The 21,589-nt window shown below is 53.7% G+C and overlaps 1 protein-coding gene across 1 annotated transcript in view; it reads right to left on the minus strand.

Moving 5' to 3' along the window:
* The window catches only part of LOC309856936 (uncharacterized protein), a gene marked incomplete at its 3' end in the record, with an annotated part of 87,491 nt that overhangs the window by 25,397 nt on the left and 40,505 nt on the right, over positions 1-21,589 (minus strand). The window contains exons 14-19 of the mRNA XM_082718743.1: positions 9,939-10,046; positions 6,993-8,470; positions 6,528-6,605; positions 6,278-6,389; positions 6,033-6,178; positions 5,854-5,938 (exon numbers count right to left, since the gene is read on the minus strand). Of these exons, the coding sequence (XP_082574869.1) occupies positions 5,854-5,938; positions 6,033-6,178; positions 6,278-6,389; positions 6,528-6,605; positions 6,993-8,470; positions 9,939-10,046 (2,007 nt within the window). The remainder of the gene's footprint in view (positions 1-5,853; positions 5,939-6,032; positions 6,179-6,277; positions 6,390-6,527; positions 6,606-6,992; positions 8,471-9,938; positions 10,047-21,589) is intronic.

Consider the following 21,589-nt stretch of genomic DNA (forward strand, 5'->3'; position numbering starts at 1 on the left):
CCAAACCCTGACAACAGACGTAGATGGAGGGCTGGGAGGGTTGAGAGAGAGAGAACAAGCGAGCGAGCGCCAGTGGGGGACATGGAGAGGGAGAGGCAGGGATGGAGGAAACGTGTCTGTGAGCACCTGGGCCAGGGGCTTCGACCTGCTTCAGGAGGGCCTGTGGAGACAGAGTTTATAGCACCCGGCGCAGCCTGTCTAGGGTCCCGGGGCCCGCTGAAATCAGGCAGCCTGATGACTGACTCTCAATGAGTGCAAGCGCAGCACAGAACCCTAGGTCTCCCGGGAACTCGGCAACCATACACGGTTTGAAGGACACGGAATGAGGCAGGCAGCCTCTCCATCTGCCCCATTTACCCCCCAAATCCTTTCCTTCCAACATGTGCTCTGAGCCAAGTGGGCTGGGCTTCACTAGGAGTCAAGAGTGTTGACCCGGGTTCCGGGACCGCAGAGGCGTGTGGGGGTGCTGCAGCCCCAAAGCACTGGTCCGGAGCTTCCACTCACAGAGGACTCCACAGGTCTCAGGCTCTGCCTTTCCCGCCAACGCGCACTCCCCGCACCCACCTCCTCCGGGACCACCCACTGCTGGACCCCAGCCCCCTAGGCAGTGCAGAAGAAGGGTAGGCCCAGGGTTGGGGGATTTGCGCCCCCTGCTGGCCCAGCGGCCTACTGCTGGCAGGTGCCCATTGCTGGAAGGGTGGGGTCCATGGTTGGGGGAGCCCGGCCCAGCTTCGCAGTTCTCTAGCCCTGGCTCAGGCTCAGGCTCTGCTCCCTGCTGCCCTGCTCCCACTGTCCTCCCCAGGGGCCAACACCCAGCCAGCGCGAAAAAGGAAGGATACGGCACGTGCCCAGAAGCCAGGGATGCCCTGGATGATGGCCCTCCTTCGAGCCAGGTGACCACTCCGCTTCTGATTCATCCTGCGCTTGAGCCGCAGGTAGGCCCTGGTGGCTTGGACATCCACAGAGCAGAGCGCTTCCTGAACCACCTGCAGCGCGGCAAGTGCGGCCCCGGCTGTGTCGGGCCGCGGCACCGGCTCTCCTGCGACAGCTCCTTCGGCTTCTGGACCCGCTCCGCTTGCGCCACCTCCTCGTCTTCCACCGCCAGCACCTCCTCGTCTTGCGCCGCGAGCACCTCCTCGTCTTGCGCCGCCAGCACCTCCTCGTCTTCCACCGCCACCACCTCCACCTCCGCCACGATATCCTGCACCACGAGCACCAACACCTGCCCCGCGCCGGCCTCCTCTGGGCCACGCGGGGCCTCAGCTTCCCGCACAGCCGCGGCCACCGGCCCGGCTGCCTCCAGGGCCAGATGCGCCCCCGCGTGCCCGCAGGACCCGGTCTCCCTGAGGGCCCCCGCCTCCTCACCGCCCCCGTCTGGGACCAAGGTGGTCCCGGATTCTGGGGCAGCCCCGCCTTCCCCGGACCTCGACTCCCTCTCCATGTGGCCGTGGCCCTGAACCCAGACAGCTGCGGAGGGCAGGCGATGGAGGCGGGACTGGCAGGTTCAGCTCGGACACCCGGGCACGAGGGTGGGCAGCAGCCTCTTATCCGAGTGCGCGGGTCTGGGGCACGCATGTGCGCAGGGCCTCCGTGCATCCGGGGCCGGGGCTGAGTCGGCGGGACACGGCGTGCTAGCTGGGAGTCACGCATGCGGCCCGGGAGGGATACAGACTGTGATCCCTGCGCAGAACGCTGGTTGCTCCGAGGTCTAACCAGCGATGGGGCAGTGGGCGTGGTCACCACCAGCCTTGTCCCTGGCAGGCCCCAGAGCTAGCCAGGAAGCCTGCCCTTGCCGCGCCACCACGGTGGCCTCCGCGCCTCTCAACCCCTCTCGTTTTTTTTTTTCAGAGACACATATCAGGCCTTCCCCACAAGTGCCCTGGTTATCACAGGCCCACTCGCCCCTTTCTCATCAGTCCGTCCAGGACCCCTCGCCTGTCGCCAGCAATAGAAATCCAGCTGCTGAATCCCGTGTCTGCCCGCCGCCCGGAAGCCTCTCCTGCTCCTTCTCAGCAGAACGGTGGGAAAAGCCCTGGGGGCATCAGCTGGTGCTCCAACTGAGCCACATCACTGTCCTGTAGTTTTCCCCTTGACCTGCCCAGTGGTGGAGGGAGCCAGGAGCCTACCACCAAGGTGCTGGGTGCTGGGACCATCTGCCTCCCGAGCCCACCACCTCCCTCCCGGCTTTCCTTAAAGAAAGACACCGCACACAAAATACTTTCCCTGAAGTAAATTAGCGAAAAGAGCCAAGGACCCTGGCCACCTGGGTGCCCACAGAGCCGCGAAGCAGCCCCAGGGAGGTCTGGGTTGGGACTGGGAAGTATGCTAATGGGCCAGACTTTTAATCCAAAGAGAAACTGCAAATTATCTGACAAAGCCAGTGGCCAAACACTCCCAATGTGCTTTCCTCTGCCTGACTCCTTTTCCTTTTTCTCTGTATCTCTTTTCCTCTTTGCTTTCTCCTTCATCACGGACATTCTTGCAAGGGCTCTTGTGTCTTTCTTCTAGCTCTGCTCCTAGTTCTGCCTTAGTCTGTGTCCGCCACTGAGTGGAGTACCAGCCAGGGAGGGGATGGACAAGTGAGCACTGACAGCACACGTGCCCTTTCTCAGATACCACGTGCTTCCGGGCTGAACCACACCTCATAGAGTCCAAGAGCCAACGGCGACGGGGGTACTGTGGCGGGCGGGATAGGACACATGCCGCCTGAGGGGTCAGCAAGGCCTCCTGGGTGACGGCAAGGCCATCAGCCTTGTGGTTGCATCATGGGAGGGCCTCCTTTAAAAGGAATGGGTCAGTGTGTCCTGGGTGATTTTGACCAGAAAGAAGGTGGAGGAACTCCCTTGGCATTAAGTGCAGGGTGTGTGGTCGCCACAAGTGCCACTCTCTCAATCTGCTTCTCAACACAAACAAACACCCCTGCAGGGAGAAAAATGCATGGCTGTCTAGGGGGAGATGAAAAAATGTCTGAGACAGTCCTTGAGGCTGCGCAGACTGCAGAATTCCTGGTACAATCTAAACTGACCAGCATGTGCCTTCCTGCCCAAGCCATTGGAGGAGGCTCCTCCTGGGATTACTGCAGGAAAAGGAGCAAAGCCCTGGAGAGAGAGAAGGCTCCGGTGCTCACAGCGGGAGGGGGATGAAAGGGAGACTTGGAGGAGAGAGAGAGAAGCCCAGAGGAGAAGAAGAGCTGGCGGAATGGGAGGGCAGGGAAGGGAAGGGAAGAGAGGGAAGAGAGGCACAGGGGCAGGTGGGATAGGAGTGTGCCGGGATGGGGAGGGAGAGACAGGCAGGGAGCAGCCAGGAAGGGTTAGGCAGGGCGGGAAGGACGGGTCTGCCTCCAGCTGAATTCATACTTTTCAAGGCGTATAGACCCAGAGGACACATTGCCTGTGAGGAAGGGACCCGCCCCCCAATCGTGGGAAAGCCAAGCAGAGCTAAATCCAGTGGTATCGAGGAGGGCAGCTGTCATGTTTCCCGAAAATATGAGACAGCGACTGAGGAAGTCACGGAGGAAGAGAGGGTGGAAACAGTCAGGGAGTACACAGGCACCAAGTAGTGCAATTGTGGACTGCCCTGTGTCAGTAATGGGGCTGCTCAGTAATGGGGCTTCATGGCACTGGAGTACGATGTGGACGACAGCAGAACGAGCAGGTTTTGAAAAGCTGGCCACATCTATGCTACGAACGAGAGACTGGCCTTTTAGTCCCAAAGTCACAAAGAATTTGAAAGTGGGAGGAGCAAGGCTAAGACCTCAGAAGATGGACTCTGCCCTACATGTCGAAGCAGCCTGCGTGCACTTGGCCCTTAGCCAGGGGAGCATGCTGCATGGGGAGTTGGTGAGGACTAGGTGTGCCCTCTGGAGACATTTCCCTTTTGGTGCTCTAACCGGATAGGGGGTATTGGGCACTTTCCTTCAGACCCTAGGGAAGAAGGCATATCAGCCTCAGGGACAGCATGAGTCAGACAGCACACGGGTAGGTGTCCTGGGTCTCGCATTCAGCTATACACTGCCCTCTCCTCTACGGACCATCTGGGGGACACCAACCCAAAATCCTAGGGAAGCCGCGAACTGGGGATCATGGGGCATCTTGGGGTTGCCTATCCGTGAGCTTGAATCTCTGGACATGTGAATGTGTGACTTTTGAGTGCCTGGGATGGTGAGAGAGTGTGTGCACATCAGGACATGAGAGTGACTGAATCACCGTGTGTTGGGTGCGGGGTGTTGGCTTTGCTCCTGAGTGTATGCGTCGGGGTATGTGAGTGGCTAAATATTCTGAGGCTTAGGGCGGTTTGAAACCGATGGTGTCCGTGTCCGTGTGTGTGTGTGTGTGTGTGTGTGTGTGTGACACACACTCTCCCTGGCATTCATTCTTCCGTCCAGCCACGAGGGCCAGAATGACAGTGTCATCTTTCCTACCTTCCCTCGTCCCACTTTCCCCTCTCCAACAGTCCCTCCACAGGGCCTGGCCCCCACTCGCTCCCGCTGTATCTGGGGCTGAGAGGATGACTGTGTCAGCAAGGGCCTGGGCACGCCTGTTTAGAAGAAAGGAGAGCACTGGCTCTGGGGTTCAAGAGACTAAGGAAACTACCGTCCCACCCTTGCTGTGTCTGAGCCCATCCACCAGGGAGCATCTCTGGAAGAGGGTCATGGCCATCCACCAAAACTTGACACTGGACATGTCTGGCCCTGGCTCGTCCTTCCCTTTCCTTGTCCTCTGTCATTTCCCCAGGGAAGACATGAGCCCTTTCAGTCAGATGGCCTTTCGCTCATCTCCTCTCCCCGCCCACCTCCACCATCCCCAGGGGAAGGACCTCCGCCACGCTGGGATGCAGTCCCAGAGCTTGTGTGACCTAGACCTCTGGGCAAGCATGCAGATTCCCTTCCACGGATAAGGATGCCCAGGCTGCGTGGTAAGCATGGACGGGAATCCCATGAGCTCTGGCACCCCACCTGCCCCTTTCCATGAAGAAGACCATGTGCGAGCGTACCCACAGTAACACACGTAAGCACGGCTGACATCGCTCTTCCACATTTTAATAAATTCACAGGGAGCCTCTGTCGGCCCTGGGTTTCTCCCCGACACCAGGCTCGAGGGGGTCCCTGCTCGAGGGCCCAAGCTGATCATTCGGCTCCCTCTGAAAGGTCCTGGACTCTTTCCGGTCAAGCGCAAGGCTCTTGCGTATTCACCTCAACATGCTGAATTTCCTGGGAGAGACGGATACACAGACACACAGACACACAGGCACACATGAGGAGGCCGGTGAGTATCCTCTATGGGCCATACACAGGTTTGCTAGAGGGTTCAAGACCCTTTCGGGGATCGGAGGTCATTCTGCCCTGCCCTGCCCCTCTCCCCGGGCCTTGATGGCGATCGCCTGACATGTCCTCCAACCACGTAGCAAATCTCTCTGTGCAAGCTGGCCAGTGTTCTCTGGATGACTGCGGTGGGCACAGGAGATTGCCCTGGGAGATGGCTGGGAAAACTCTACCGATGAACACAGAAAGCTAACGGGGTGACGCATGAGCCTTCACACCAGGGAACCCAGACATCTGTGCCAAGGGTGGCAAGAGGCACTGAGGCGGGCTCAAAGCTGAGGCGGTGCTCAAAGCTGAGGCGCCTGCTTCTCCAGCTCTGCTTGTTGGTGTGTCCTGACCCGCGTGCCTCAAGCTCCCCAGGCAGAACCAGTTTGAAACCGCACTCCCTGACTCATGCTGATGCCCTTTGCACACGGGGTCACTGCCTCCGTGTGCCTCAGCGTTCCGCTGAGCCGCCGTTTCCTCATCTGAGACGCCCAGGTCCCACGGAGGCCTACGGAGCATTTTCAGCACCCACGTACCGGGAGTCTCACCTGCCCTCCTCTCAGTTCCCTCGGCTGGGGCCTTCTTCCTCACGTAGTACTGCAGGGGATTGGGCCACAGGTCGTCCATGACGATCTGGCAGGGGAAACGGGGCGGGGCTCAGAGGCCCATCCCAATCCGCTGGGGAACTCAGCCAGGTTCACGTGCGCGGTCTGTCCCCAGGACCCACCTCAGCTATCCTGCTAGACCCGGCAAAGCTGTGGTCAGAGAGCCAGTTGAAGAAGTTTAGGTTGCTGTTGTGGTGTCTGCGGCTACGGGCCTCCCGTTCATAACAGGGGTGCCACTGGATGGGAGTGGAATGAGACGGCTCGTACCCTGCAGGAAGGTGGGTACGTGCAAAGGCGCTGCCTAATGCATCAGGTGCGACCCTGCCGCCTCCACCTGCTGCCACCCCTCCACGCAGAGGCTCCTTACCAGCAGCCCTGAGGACATACTCCTTCTCAACGACTTCATTGCGGAAGTAGGAGTTCTTGCGAAAGAAGAGCAGGACCCTGCGGCGATCACGGGGAGACCCGAGTTCCTCCACCTGCCGGGCGGCAAAGTGGGGAGGAGGGTTGAAATGTCTGTCCAGCAGACCCTTCCCCTCCTGGCCTTGGGGAGAAATCGCTTCCGTTATCCCCTCTTCTCCCATTCCCCAGGCTGGCCTCCATCTCCCGGGCCAGACCTGCAAATCCGTCATGGAGCCAAGTATGCCTTCATCTTGCTCACTGAGCATGGCTGACAGCTGCGGGTGGTTCCCAAACTGCTTCGGGTCAAGGACTCTCCAGGGCTGTAGAAGAAAGCGCTACAACAACGGAGCACGTCTGCACAGCAAGTGCAGCCTTGGGTCCCTACCGCTGGGACCCACTCCCTCCTCACAGATTGTGTCAAGGCCCCCTGCGCCCCCGCACGGCCCGCTGCATTCGTTAAGTCAGGTGGTTCCCTGCTGGGCGCTCACAGAGAAAGCTGGACCCACGGCCCCGTCCCCGGCACATCGAGGACAACCTGCGGCCCCACCGGGCACCCCCACCCGTTAGCAGGAATTCGAAACCGCCCCGATCACCGAGGCGTGAGACGGGGCCCCTGCCACAGGAGTCTGCTGCACTAGCCCGGCCACATCGGGGTCCCTCCACGAAGGTAGCAAGGATACAGCCTTGGCCCAGAAGCCAGGGATGCCCCGGATGAGGGCGCTTCGGTGGTCCAGGTGACTCCGCCGCCTCTGCCACAACCTGAGCTTGAGCCCAGAGCAGGCCCCGCTGGCGTCTTTGTGCAGGGGCTCCAGCTCTGACTGCAGGGCCGCGAGAGCCTGGAGCAGGGACGGGGCCGGACCTGGCCGTGCCTCTGGCTGTTCTTCCCCTTCCCGCTTCTCCTGCTGCTCCTGCGCGTCTCCCTCCTTCTGGCTCCCCTCCCAGGCCTCTTCCCTCCTGTCTGCCTTCTCCTCCTCCTGCACAGGTACCTCTGCAACCTCATCCTCAACAGCCTCCTCATCCTCCTCCTGCCCCTCCTCTTCCTCAGCCTTTTCAGGCTCCTGCACCTGCTCCTCTTCCTCAGTCTTCTCTTCCCCCTCAGGCTCCATCTCTTTCTTCTCCACCACCTCCTCCTCCTCAACATCCTCAACCTCCCTCTCCTTGTCCCTGCCACCCTCGGCCTGCTCAGCCTCTTCGGCTTCCTCCTCAGCCTCCTGCCACTCCTGCTCTTCTGCCACCTCTTTCTCCATCCCAAGCTCCTCTTCCTCTTCCGTCACCTCCTCAGCTTCTCTAGCCTTCTCCTCTGCCTCCTCTTCCTCCTCCTCTGGCTCCTCTGGCTCCTCTCCCTCCTCTGTCCCCTTCTCCTCAGCCGCCTCCTCTGTGGGCTTCACGTCCTCCGTCTCCTCCTCAGGCGCCCCCTCCTCAGGCCCCAGCTCCCCTTCTTCCTCCGCTTCTTCCCACGCACCAGTCTCCTCAGCCTCCTCTTCCTCCCCATCCTCCTGCCCGTTCTCCTCAGCCTCCTCCTCGGACTCCTCGGACTCCTCCGTCTCGTCGTCGTCCTCCTCGGTCTCCTCTCCCTCCTCAGCCTCCCCGTCTTCCTCAGCCTCACTCTCAACCTCCCTAGCCTCGTGGTCATCGTCCTCCTCCTCCTCAGTCTCCCCGGGGTCCTCCGCCACGCCGACCACCACAAGTTGCCACACCAACATTAGGTCATCCCCGACGAGCACAAGCTCCACCGCCAGGATGGCGCCCTCTCTCTCCCAACGGCCTTCCTCTTGCTGCCCAGGCTCTGCCGCCATCCCACCGCCTAGGCCCAGCAGCACCTTCGCCTCTCTTGCGGGGCTGGGGCTATATGTCCACGGACAGCCGCGTCCTGATGGACCCCTCCCTCGACTGAGTTGGTCAGGATTCCGGGGCAGTCCCGTGTCCCACGTGGCGCCCGGCTGGGGCAGCTGCAGGGGAAAGGAGCAGGGGCGGGTGAGCGCGCGGCTCCCGCAGGCGGCCGGGCAGTGGAGCTCTGCGGCCCCGCGAAGGGTGGACGTCCGCCGCCTCCTCCCAGAAGCCAGCGGAGTCTGGGACGCATGCGCACAAGGGCTTCCGGCCAGGAGCCCACGGGGCAGAGGTGGAGGCGGCACGCTTCGGGTCTTGGCGCCCAGGAGGCCTGATCCGCGCCCAGGACAATGGCGGGACCCCCTGCCCCAGGAGCCTCAAGGGGGTGGGCGTGGCCGCCACGGGCCCTGCCCCTCACCCCCTGCAGGAGGCGGCCAGGGAGGCAGCCAGTGCGCCTCCTCCGGGATGGCCTCGGGCTCTACCTAAGGAGCCCCAGGCCCCAGTGCCCACAACTCCTTCCCCTCCATCCCGTCGCCTCCTTTAGCACGCTCTCCGCCCGGTGTTTGTAGCCTGTCAGGGAGAAACTGTCCCTTGCCCTTCCCCCACGCAATCCTCGAAGACTGAGGACAGCGAAGGCACCACCGGGGACCGTGGTCTAGCGTGCGTGGGACTGTCAGCCCAGGCATTGCAGAGCAGTGCCATTCCAGGAGACAGCGGTGGGAAGCTGTCTGCCAGTTTGGGGCACTGTCTGCCAGTGGTTCGGCCACTGTTTCCCCTAGGCCATGTCCTTGTCTGCTCAGGACAAGGGGGACCGTGAGGGCTCAATCCATCGATCCGCCTGTCCTTTCCCCATGCTCTGCTCTCCCTCTTCCCGGGTCTGTCTCGGTGTTTGTGTTCCAGGCGCTGTTTCTCTGCCCACTCTCTGGCCACAGGGTCTCTGGAAGATCGAGGCTTCAGGAAGCAAGATGCAGAAGCCTGTCCCAGAACCTCCTTTCCCATGAATTCAAAGCCCCCTTCCCCTCTGTGACGAGCTACTGTTCACGTGACCAGGGAAAGGGACCCAGCTGGTTGCGCCCGACGCGTGCGTGTGCAAACACACACAGACACACACACACACACACTTACCCAGTGACACGCAGTGTGTTTGGCATGGAGCACGGAGGGAGGCGTGCCTTTCGGGCAGCCAAGGGCATACGGCAAAGGCAACCCGGATGTCCCTCCCCTGAGACGATGTCTGTGCGAACCCTGTGGATGGGCAGTTGGGCATTATGTCTGTGGGCCAGGTGACTACAGGGTGCACCCTATGGAAGGCCGGAGACAAGAAGCTGAGGCTGGCTCCCAGGTGACACAGCACGTAGGCCCGTACCTTCACTTGCAGAGACAGCGTGTCTTCCGTTGCCTTCGGGTGAAGCTTCAAATGCCATGGGGAAGGCGTTCCCAGCCTGTCTGGCCTGCAGAGGAGAACACATCTTCTCTAGCCTTCCCCTGCAGCTCAACAGGTCAGGCCGTGAGCTGAACTTCAGGCTGGGCCATCACGTCCCCAGTGCTGACCCCCACACGTGGAGAGAGGATACCCAAAGTGTGGCTTCGGGCCAACAAGGTAGGCTTGGGGCAACTGGTGTGGAGCCATTGCAAGCCGGTCTCCCCCAGCATTACAGCAACAGACGGGTTTCTTACAACCACATCTCAGTCATCTCAGTCATCAAAGGGCCACATATGCTGCGTCCTGTACACGGAAGTGCCGGTTGTGGTTGCTCTGGCGGTTCTTCAACCTCTATGTGTACCCAGCAGGTCCCTACCGATTCTTCGGGCCAGCCACCGCTTCTTCTGTACCCTCCCACAGGTCTTCTTCGGCTCCGTCTCCTGAATCCGCGGTGGATGCATGGCTCTGCGCCATGGCTCCACTCCTAGGGTGGCCGGACTAATGTTATCGCAGGGGATTGAGCTGTGCAGAGTTCATGCCGGCTGCATTCTGAGGTGCCAGCGGTGTTCAGTACAGCCGTGGGCTGACAGGCCCATGTGTGTTCAGACCAAGGTTTCTTTGTGTGCCCACAGGTAGAGGTGTATGCAGCTGGATGTGACACCGTGGGGCAAGGGGTAGGAAGGCGTAGCCTTCCATGTACACACAGGTGCACGTGGAAGCATGTGCACCGACCGGCCTATCCGTTCCCGGCCGGAAATCGAAGGGTTTGCCATGGACGGGATTTCATATGCACCCCCACTGCCTTGGACTGTGGTTTCCATCTGTTCAGCCATCATGTGGATGATCTCCACGTCCACTCCCAATCCAGGGAGACATTCATGCAATGACAGGCATCTGGCTTTGCCCTGCTAGGGAAGGAACACGACAGGGGCCAAAGGACAAGAGGTAAGCATCCTGGCACGGAGACATCACGGGAGGCTCGGTCTCAAGGGCACCTTCCTCGTTTCTTGTCCCCTGTGCCTAGACACATGAACACTGGAAAGCACACACGCATTCTGGGCACCCCATCCCTTGCCTGCGAGGCCACATTTATGAAAGACTGTTGCCCTGGGTCCTGCAGTCCTGTAGCAAGCATCCGTCTCCCAGCAGCTCTGGCCATTAAGCTCCTGAAGTTGGCGGTCCTCTTCAGGAGGGGCTCAACCCTCTTGTGCCATGGACCTGCTTGCCCTGAAGCTGCCCTGAACTCCAGAGAGATGTTCACGAGCCACATCACCTGCATTGCACCCTAAGGCCCTGGGAGGAGACCCGATGTCCTTATGATGTGACCAACAGCTTAAGCCGTTGCTACCTGAGGCATGCTACCTGAGGCATGGGTCCAATCCTAAACACCTCTTTTCAGGGCAGGCGGGGCATCCCCCAGTCAAGGAAGCAGAGCACCTGTTTATGGGAGACACATGGGAGGGGTTTCAGCAGCACCTTCCGGCCTTTCCTCTCCCGTTTAGAGCTCGGCAGGCCCTTCCTAAAAGCCCTGAGGAGTGAGCCGTCGAGGGTTCGAGGCAAAGTGGGTGGGGGGAGCACAGCACATTCTGGGGTCCTCCGGGTCTGGAACCCCACTGGCAGCCCCGCTGCAACCGTCAGCATGCCTGGGACTTCACCTCCATCTTGTCGACACGATGGATCCTAGAGACTGGCCTGGGGGAGCCGTGAGGCTACTCTCCGGCTTAGGCGACAAGGAGACCAGAAGACGTGACGACGGCCTGAGCAGTCTTCCTTTGGCCCGGTGCTAACCAGCACCCTAGAATTCTCCCTGACGGGCTGCATCAGACTTGAGATCCCCAGCGCTGACCAAGAGCAGGCAGACTTATCCATGTTCAGGCCTGAACCGTGAAGCCGGCGCATGGGGCACCTGGGAACACACACGAGCCCACGTGCATGGGGACACACGAGGCCTCGTAACACTTTCAGCCATGGGTGTGCAAACAGACACAAAATGTACATACACACTGTCTCCGGGATGCAGGCATCGATCCACAATTGTCACGCACACACAGGGGCACACAAAACACACACACACAGCAAAAACGCACACATGACGGCCTACACACAGGGGAGCAATGAGGACACGCAAGTCCACACACACACACACACACGTGCACAAGCATACATACATGTGCCCAGCTAGGAGGAACGCTCAGGCATGCCAAGTCAAACCGCTTCCGCATGCGTGCAACACACACACACACACACACACACACACACACATGATCGTGGACCTGCCCACAGCGGCTCCATTACACACAGCACACTCACGATGCACCCAACACATGGAGCAAACCTGAGTTCCCCCAATATTCCATGGAACTGTCCCCTGTGCTGGGTGGGGTTACCCGCAGGAGGGTCTGGAGTCCACAGGGACCGTGAGGGACCCCCTCCTCTTTTGTCCTCCCGTGATCCTTGGTTTTGCACTGGACCAGACCAAGAGCATGCATGGCATCGCATCTCAGCAATGCAGGGCACAGTTCCAGGAGCAGGGGAACAGAAAAAGCTCTCCAAGCCATGTGAATACGGTGGTACGAGGAGCCCAGGGTCCCCCAGGGCCCCGCTCAGGAGTACCTTACCCCTCCTGTGTGCCCCGCTCTACAGAACAAGACTTCCCAAGAGAGCACCGACTCTTCCTGTCCTCTGCCAGATCCTGCTTGGAAGGGTGGGGTTCTCTCCCCAGGCCAAGTATGGCTGTGCCCTGCCCCCATTCTCTCCATCACCCCACCCATGGAATCTGGGAGCCCTCTGCTGCTCACGGAGCTCCCAGGGGAGTGAGTGGGTCCCATGGTGGAAGCAAACTGGTCACACACAATAACTGAAAGCGAAAGCTGTTTATTAGCACATATCACACAACAGCTAAGACAAGACAGACAACTCTAGCCGCGTGGGCCCAGGGTACTCCCGCCTTATCCCCTTCTCTGGAGCACACCGTTTGGGTGCATCGACCGAGAAGGTGACCGATCCCCTCCCTGGAGCACACCTTTTGGGTGCATCGACCGGGAGGATGATCTGAGCGAGAGTGTCCCAAGAGCACACTCTGACAAGCAGAGGGCCAGTGCTCCTTCTATGCAAGTTCAGTCACTACGTCAAAGGCGCTTGTGGTTAATCTGCGGTTTGTTGTACGTGCGAGGCTGCTCATCTGCTGCTAGTGCGATGTTGCTTGTAGCACATACACCATGTCCCGGTTGTCAATCTGCGGTCAGCTATAACATCCTGTGTGACACCGCCTACTTCATAACAGTTCTTGGAAGCTCTTTGCCTGCCTGGAAGCTCTACAATGGTGGGGTTCATGCTCACAGGACTCCCTCAGTTCCCCTTTCCTTTTCTTTTGAGGCAGGATGGTGGGATTAATTCTTATGATGGTGCTCCCTACTCTCTGTGGGAAGTCCAGGATGTCTTGTTTCGGGGCAGTTTGTCCTGCTGTTCTGGACTCTGTCTCGAACATTCATCCACCAAGTGGAGCCGCGCAAATTGGGCTTCCAGCCTTTTCCAGGCTCGACGCCTTGCTCGAGTGATGCTTCGTCGCGAGCTTTACGTCTGCTTCCCCAAAAATGTCTGCCATCATTATCTGGTCTGCCATAGACATGGCCGGAAGGATCTGGTCCTGTCCAGGTGTAAGAGAGTAACCTACAAACTTATAAAGCATATTTTGAACGCATTGAAAGAGGCATGGCCCGAAAAGAAGTAAGAGCAGTACTAGAACACCCCATGATCTCCACAGATCCTCGAACTTATTCCATATGGTAGTTAGCCAATTTGACTCCCCCAAATTTTTGAGTTGTACCTCTAATGATTGGAACGAGGCGCCACTCTCAGCCAGTTGCTGCAGTATTAACTCCTTATATGTCCTGCTTTGGTTTAACCAGTTGCTCATGGTGATGTTATATGTGGAATCCCAGACAAGGTGGGTCAGACATACTGGGGTAAAACTCTCACAACCGGCCAAATTCATTAGTTGGGCTGTTCCCAGGATCCAATCGATTCTGTCTACTCTTGCCTCCAGTTCCATCAGGCCTGCCTCCAGGGCCTCCGGTCTGTGCAACAACTATCCCTGGGTTTCAAGGATGCCTCTCAGGAGTTTCTGTTGCTCCTTTAAGACTCCTACCAGCCCGGAAGATTGGAGCACTCCAGTTATCCCTGATGCGGCTCCGATTCCACTCATCAGCAAGGAGAACAGAAGCAATGGTACCTGTACAGCTCTTTTCCTCCTGCCAATCGACCTTTTGGTCCCCCACATTGGGAATTCACTTTCCCTGAACACTCCTATTGAACGTTGTTTGACTATGGAGTAATGGTATTATTTTGGCATGAGCACTCACCTTCATCACTAGAATTATTATTACAGCTGCTGTTATAGAACCCTTTCCAGGCATTATAGCATGTCCAGTTCTCTGTCATGCTTTGGAGGGATGTTCTGCTCCAATCAGCTATTAACCCTCCGGCTCCTCCATCCCAGAAGGGAATATTCTTTGCTATTGTACAGTTGTTCCAATCTACTGAGGTGTCATTTGTGTTACCGCAGGGAGAACTTTGGTTTTTGCCATCTATGCAAGGACATTGTATGGGAATGGTAAAGTTCTTTGAGTGGCAAGGAAATAGGAACCACCTGGCACGGTTTTCTTGAAGGCGGCTTGTATTGACCTTCCATAGATTTAATATTGCTCCATCTGGTCTCCAAGGGTCACCAGTGTAATTGCATTTCAATTACCCATACCTTTTTTCCTTATAGCTCAAATATGATAGGGGAAAACCCCAAAAGTTGCCTTGTGTTGATACCCTTTGTTTCCAGATGGTTCTGGAGCAGTGACAGACATATTTCTTGGTATCCAATGATATGTGTAGTTACATTTGTCAACGCCAGACATGCTCCCATAAAGTGTTCCATTAGGTCCAAAGATCGGTTTTGAGATCATGGTTTAGTTGGTAAGAGTGCTAGAAAGGTTAGTAATGCAATACTGCAAAGTTCGTTAGACACAAAAATATTTCTGAAGAAAGCAAAGCTGGCAGTGGAAAGTGCACTTTATGCACAAGCATGAGTTACTGCTAGCAAAGCACATTCATAGCATCTTGGGGGTTTTTGTCCTGTTAAGAGGAGTCTCCACCAATTTGAGGTGTGCTTCCCACAGGATGCTAACCTGCATAACAGGCCAAACGCTCCTGGCCTATCCCATTTTCCTTCCCATTCTTCCCAATTAACCTTGGTTCCTATCACTACCTTGTATCTGTTGTACCAGATAGCTTCATTTTCTATATTCTGCATGCCTAAATTTACCCTATATAGTTCCCTCATGTCTTCTTGACTTCTTCTTTTGAGGAAGCCTAATTCCTGTCTGATGTGAAATTCTTGGGCTCCTCTTTTACAGCTTGTGATTCTAATGACATTGGTTTTTTGGGTGCTACTAAAGGTTGTTCTCCATAAGTTTTGTGGCCTGGTCCTCTGGGTTAGGCACCTCCTTAAAGTTCTTATTAGGGATGAGGATTGGCCCATCAGTTTTTTGTATTACTATAGCACCTTCTCCTTTCCAAAGGATACAGGCAGGACCTTGCCAATTCCCCTTTTGCTTTCCTTGCTGAAGTCTGTAACAACAGAATTTTTTATATCATTAGTTCCCAAGGTGTGACATCCCCTATCCCCCCACCCCCCACCGCCCCTTTGTTTTTTATTGAGCACTCTTAGTGCTAGATCCAGTGCGGCCTGTAATGTCTCTGTTTGCTCTCTGAACTGATTAGTCAGTCTTTTTAATTTCTTATGCTTATTTTTTACTATGGCCTGACTTTGAGGATTCCATGGAATGCCATATGTGTGTTTTATGTTTAAGTATTGACATATTCCCTCCACCTGTCTGGATGTAAAATTTGGCCCATTATCTGAGTGAATCCAGTTTACATTCTATAGTTTGTATAAATTTAATATGGCTATAGCAGTGGCTTTTCCTGATTCTGAGGGCAGGATAAGTGCATGCAAGTATCCTGAGGAGCTGTGACAAGCAGTAAAGACTATCCTTTCTCCATATGAGTACAGTCTATCTGCCACAGTTAGGTAGGAGTCTACAGGGTTGATGCCTCTTATGGGGTTTGCCCCTTTAATGCAATTTGGGCATTGTTTAATTATTTCTTTTGCCACTGTGGTAGGAAGACCATATTTTAATTTTAAATCCTTCCAATTATTATGCCATTTCTCATGTTCTTCCTTTATTTGATTCAGGTTGTCTACCCAGTTGAAAAAGACACCTGTGCTGCCAAACCCTTGTTGTCCCCTTTCTGTATTTTTATCTACTGTGCCTTAAGAGCTCATGAAATAAGGGTAAGACGATTAATTGTGCTATTTTTTGTCCTGATTGTAACGAAATTCCCCTCTTTCCTCCCTTTAGTAACAGAACTTGAATATCACCTCTAAATCCTTGATCAATAATTCCTCCCTGGATTTGTAGACCTTTTGAGCCTAGGGATGATTTTTGGGTTATCCAACCCCAGTATCCTCCTGGGACCTCTATTTTTGTTTCTATGTTTAGTTTTACAATCTCCCTAGGTAATAGAAATAAATCTTTTGGGGTACATAGATCATAGCCTACATCTTCTGGTCTTTTGTCCTTAACATTCTCTCCTTCCACAACAATAGATACTAATTGGTCTGCTTCTGTGTTTTCAGGTACCCCCTTATGTCCTGGTACCCATCCTATATATCAGTTGTCCTTTTTCATAGCTAATGAAATCATCTCCTTCCATAAACTATCATCTATGGTTTCTGGGTCTGGTCTAGCTCTTAAAACGGAGAAGCAGTACTTGCTATCTGTGATGATGTTAACTTGCGGACCTGAATCTTGAAAGGCCATTTTTATTGCATATTTTTCTGCTTGCTGATTCGATCCTATTATATGTTTTATTCTACTTTTTCCTGTGGAAGTAACATACCCTGCCTTTGTTTGTTGTTCCTTTCTCCCTCCATCTGTATAGAAGACTTCCACACCCTCTAAAGGATCATTACTCTGGTTTGTTAGGACTTCCTTAAACATTAAATCTGCATTTATTAGTTTGACATGGGGAAACCAGTGAAGATAATTTTGTTGGCTGTACCTATTTTCTAAGGTCCCTTTTTCCATGGGGAGTAGAAAAATGGGTTCTACCCCTAACCTGATTTTGCATTCTGTGCAAATATTCTGAATAGCTATGGCCAATTTATCTAAGATAGATTTCCCAATATCCCTCTTTAATGATTGTCTTCCAACCCATAGCATTCGTTTTTTCCCTTGCTCTTCCTGTTATATTCCATAATTTATTTCCTGAGAATCTTTTACAATTTTGCAATAAACCTCTTTTTCTGGTATGTAGTAATGATATCCTTGATTTTCTGCTATCTTTTGTTGGGCATATTTTACTTCCTCTAAAGCCTCTGTTGTCCATTCCCTATGGGAGTCTAATTGCTTATTGCCTCTCATTAACTTACATAAGATTTTATCTTCAATCCTGGTATCATGGAGCTAGCCCAACTGATCTTTCCTAATAGTTTTTGCAGTTGGTTTAAAGTTGATTTTTCTGGGATTTCCAGTTCCCATTTTTGCAATTTCCAGGTTTTAGGTTCTAGTTCATACCCCATCCACTTATATGGGGGAGTTCCCTGTAGTTTTTCCTCTGGGGTCTCAAACCCCCATTGAAGTAGCATGTCTCTAAGATTTTGCACTACCTTTTGATGTTCCCTTTTGCTTAAATCTGATCCTATTAGTATTGATATAATACTATCTCAGGATGTTGTTCTCTCCAGGGCAAGAGAATATCTCTAAGGGTGCCTTGATATATAGCAGGGCTGTGACTCCAGCCTTGTGGGAGACAGCACCATTGGAACCTTCTGGCTGGTCCTTGATTGTTTAAGGAAGGTAGGGTGAATGCCGTGTAAGGCCTAAAATCAGGATCCAATGGGATAGTAAAGTAGGCATCTGCTATATCTAAAACAGTTATGTTTTTTTTTTGGCAACCCTGCAGGGAAGGGTATTCCTAATTGTATTTCTTCTCCCTTTAAAGTCATCTTATTAAGCTCTCTGAAATCTATTAAAAGCCTGTATTTCCCCGACTTCTTTTTTATGCAAAATATGGGTGTATTCCAAGGGTTATTCCATGTTGCTTCTTCTATTTTCCCTTCCTTTAATAACTTCTCTATGATTTCTGTAATTCCCTCTAACTTATCCTTGCTAAGGGGCCATTGTTTTATTTGGGGTCCCTTAGTAGGATCTTTAAGTTGTACCTTGTAGGGCCTAATCTTATCTGATAGTTTAGCACATATTAATTTTAGTTTCTTTAAAATATCTCTTCCCAAGAGATTCAAGGGGTCTTCTCCTACCAAGATTTTTGAAGAAATCCTTTTTTCTCCTACTTGAATATTTAAGGGACCATATTTTTGAAATCTTTGGAGACCCCCTACTCCAATTATGTTGACTACCTCTAAGCATGGTCCTAGATCCAATTTTCTTGCTTCCTTGTTGCCTATAATTGATGTGTCGGCCCCAGTGTCTATCAGCATATGAATTTCCTTTTCATTAATATACACTGGGGTTATAGGCCTACTATTTAGGCTAAGGACAGGGAGGGATATAGTTTTTTGGTCCCCCGCCCACCATGGGCAGATTCGCCCGATTGCATTACCTTCCCAGGGGACATCCCCTGGGGGCGCTGCCCGTTTCCCTGTTTGCACTCCTTCTGCATGTGGCCTGGTTTTCCACATTTAAAGCAAGTCATTTTTTGTTGTTGCTTGGGCGCCCGACATTGCCTTGCTATGTGACCAGGTTTGCCACAATTAAAACATTTTTTTTCTATTTCCCCTCCTTCCTTGTTGCAGCCCCGCCTGCCGGGCTTCGCCTAGGAGAGCCATTTTCTGTTTATTTGACCCTATCTCCCTACAGGCATACATTTTGTCCTCTAGAGGACCTTCTGGTCTTAGATTTCTCATGGCGGCCTTGCAGTCCTCATTAGCATTATTTATACTTAGCTGCTGTTTTAGGTATGCCTTGATTTCCTGATCTGTTATTTCTTGATCTATTTGGCCGAATAATCTATCTATGAAATCTGGATAAGGTTCTTTTGGGCCCTGTCTGATGGATGTGGCCTTAGGAGCCCCTTTATAGACTCTGATACCATCCTGGAAGGCTTCAAGAATCATGTTTCTATATAGGTTTCTAGCCACATTCCATTCTGGTCTGGCAGCTTCTTCGTTTGTCATGTTCAGACCTCTAAATTCTGCCACCGTTAGGTGGCGAGGTCCTGCTGCACCAGGGTCTGGTGGCGGATGCATCCTCTCATATTCTTCTAGCCTCTCATTCAATTTGGCGAGCAAAAGTTCCTTTTGCCCTGAGGCCCCTGGGACTATGTCTAAGAGCCCATTCATCCCCGGCAAAGTACTACTTGCCGTGATGATCCCAAAATATTGGAGAGTTGCCTGAGCGAGAAGTCCGGACTCCTGTACCTTGCCTATCCAACTGCTATAGAATCTAGGATTAAACTGTTCATATTCTTGTTGGCCATGCCTAACAACTACTGGATATGCAGCCTGGACCTTTTGATCATCCTGCCTTGGGGCATTTTTTACATCCTCATCTCCAAAGCCTGGATGACAAACCTTGTATTGTACAAGTCCCTCTGACAACTCCCTTATTTTAAATTTTTTGAGAAGACACCATATGCTACATAAAGTTTCCAAGAAGATCTTGTATAACCCGTCTGGTTTGCTTCCTTTTGCTTCCATCCATCTCTGAAAAAAGTCCTCTAGTGATTCCTCTGTCACCTCCTTAACCGGCGTCCCGGTTGCCTCAATGGCTGTCTTCAAGGCCCAGATACAGTTACCTCTGGTAACTGTCTCCTTACTCCCCAAACCTTTCCTTACTCTCGACATCGCCTTGAAGACCTGCTGCAGCTGCTTTTCATCTCTCTTACTGAATCCAGCCCCCATGGCTGTTATTCCTATCCCCTCTTGGGACAGTCTCAGATCTCTGTTTCAAGATCTCGGTGAGTACTCACCACTGAGGCCTTAGAGGCTCGAAGGATGGCTCACTCTACTTTGTCTGTGTCTGCCTGGCTGTCTCCTGGCTGGCTCACCAACTGGGAGCTCTCTGCCGCCCACGGAGCTCCCAGGGGAGTGAGCCGGTTCGATGGCGGGAGCAAACGGGTCACACACAATAACTGAAAGCGAAAGCTGTTTATTAGCGCATACCACACAAGCTAATACAAGACAGACAACTCTAGCCGCATGGGCTAGGGAGAGGACCCAGGGTACTCCTGCCCGATCCCCTTCTCTGGAGCACACCGTTTGGGTGCATCGACCGAGAAGGTGACCGATCCCCTCCCTGGAGCACACCTTTTGGGTGCATCGACCCATGATCTGAGCGAGATGATCTGAGCGAGAGTGTCCCAAGAGCACACTCTGACAAGCAGAGGGCCAGTGTTGCTTATATGCCAGTTCAGTCACTGCTCAAGGGCGCTTGTGGTTAATCTGCGGTCTGCTGTACGTGTGAGGCTGCTCGTCTGCTGCTGTTGATGTTGCTTGTAGCATGTACCCCATGTCCCGGTGGTCTATCTGCGGTCAGCTATAACATCCTGCATAACACCTTCTAGTTCATAACAGTTCTTGGAAGCCCTTTTGTCTGCTGAGAAGGTCTGCAAAAGTGGGGCTCATGCTCACAGGCCTCCCTCAGTCTCTGAAATAAATTCATGGAGAGCCCCACAAACACACACAGAGTCTCTCAACACTGAGGCGTGAATTTGGCAACACAGATTCACACTCACATTTTTCCTAAAAATAGTGGAGCATGCAACACGCACGTGTTCATGCCAACACAAGGACACGCTACATGCACCCACATTTTACATAGGATCCATAGGCATGGAGATGGCACACGCACACACAGATGCAGAAGAACACAAAGACACACACACACACACACACACACACACACACAGTCTCTCAACACCGAGGCATGAATGCGGCAACACATACATACACTCAAATTTCTTCTAAACACAAAGGAACTTGCAGCATGCACATGTTCATGCCAACACAAACACATGCTACACGCACCCACACATTATCTCGGTTACATAAGCATGGATGGCACTTGCACACACTGAAGCACACAGAGACACACAAGCACACAAATACTCATATACGCACACATTTGCATACTACAAACACACCCCAACGAGCCCCATTCACTCACATAAACAGACACACACACATGTGTTCATGCAAACACTCTGAACACACTAAATACACACATGTATCAATTGAACGCAGACATGTACACCAGACATGCATGCAGACACATAGGTGCCTATAAACACAACACACAAACAGACACACACACCCACACACCACAGAGCTCCCACAGAACATCTCAGCCACAGACATATACATACGGTCCCAAGTCAAGTAAACATATACAGGTGTGACCAGGGTCACCCATACTCACACTTCAATGGGCCACATCCAAAGTCTCTGGCAGACAGGCATACACAACTGACCCCAGCACATCAGAGCATGCACACTCACACACACACACATGTCCCTGAGGGTAGGGAAGAATGTAAGCAAAACCCATGTTCTGCATCGTAGAAGAACACACATGTACACTAGCATGCGCACAAACACACTCACATGCATGTGCAGTCTTGTGAACTCACTGTACACACTATATACACACGCACCCACAGACAACAGACAATAGTTACCAGGTGTCTGGCACAGGCATGCACAGTGGGCCCTGCTCAAATGAAGGATGCCCGTGATCCAAAAACGTCCACAGAAATGGACTCACTGGCATTCTCACCTGTCCAAAACACACAGTCCTAGGCACACTCCCTGAGGATACAGACACATGCGAGGAAAAGACACGACCTTCCTGACATTCAAATGCTCAAACACACCCACACATACTCGCACACACACGTAAGCCCATGCAAACCCACATGCATTCCCTGCACACATCCTATCTCTGTCACGGACTC

Source organism: Mustela nivalis, assembly GCF_964662115.1.
Source record: "Mustela nivalis genome assembly, chromosome: Y".
NCBI classification, from domain to species: Eukaryota; Metazoa; Chordata; class Mammalia; order Carnivora; family Mustelidae; genus Mustela; species Mustela nivalis.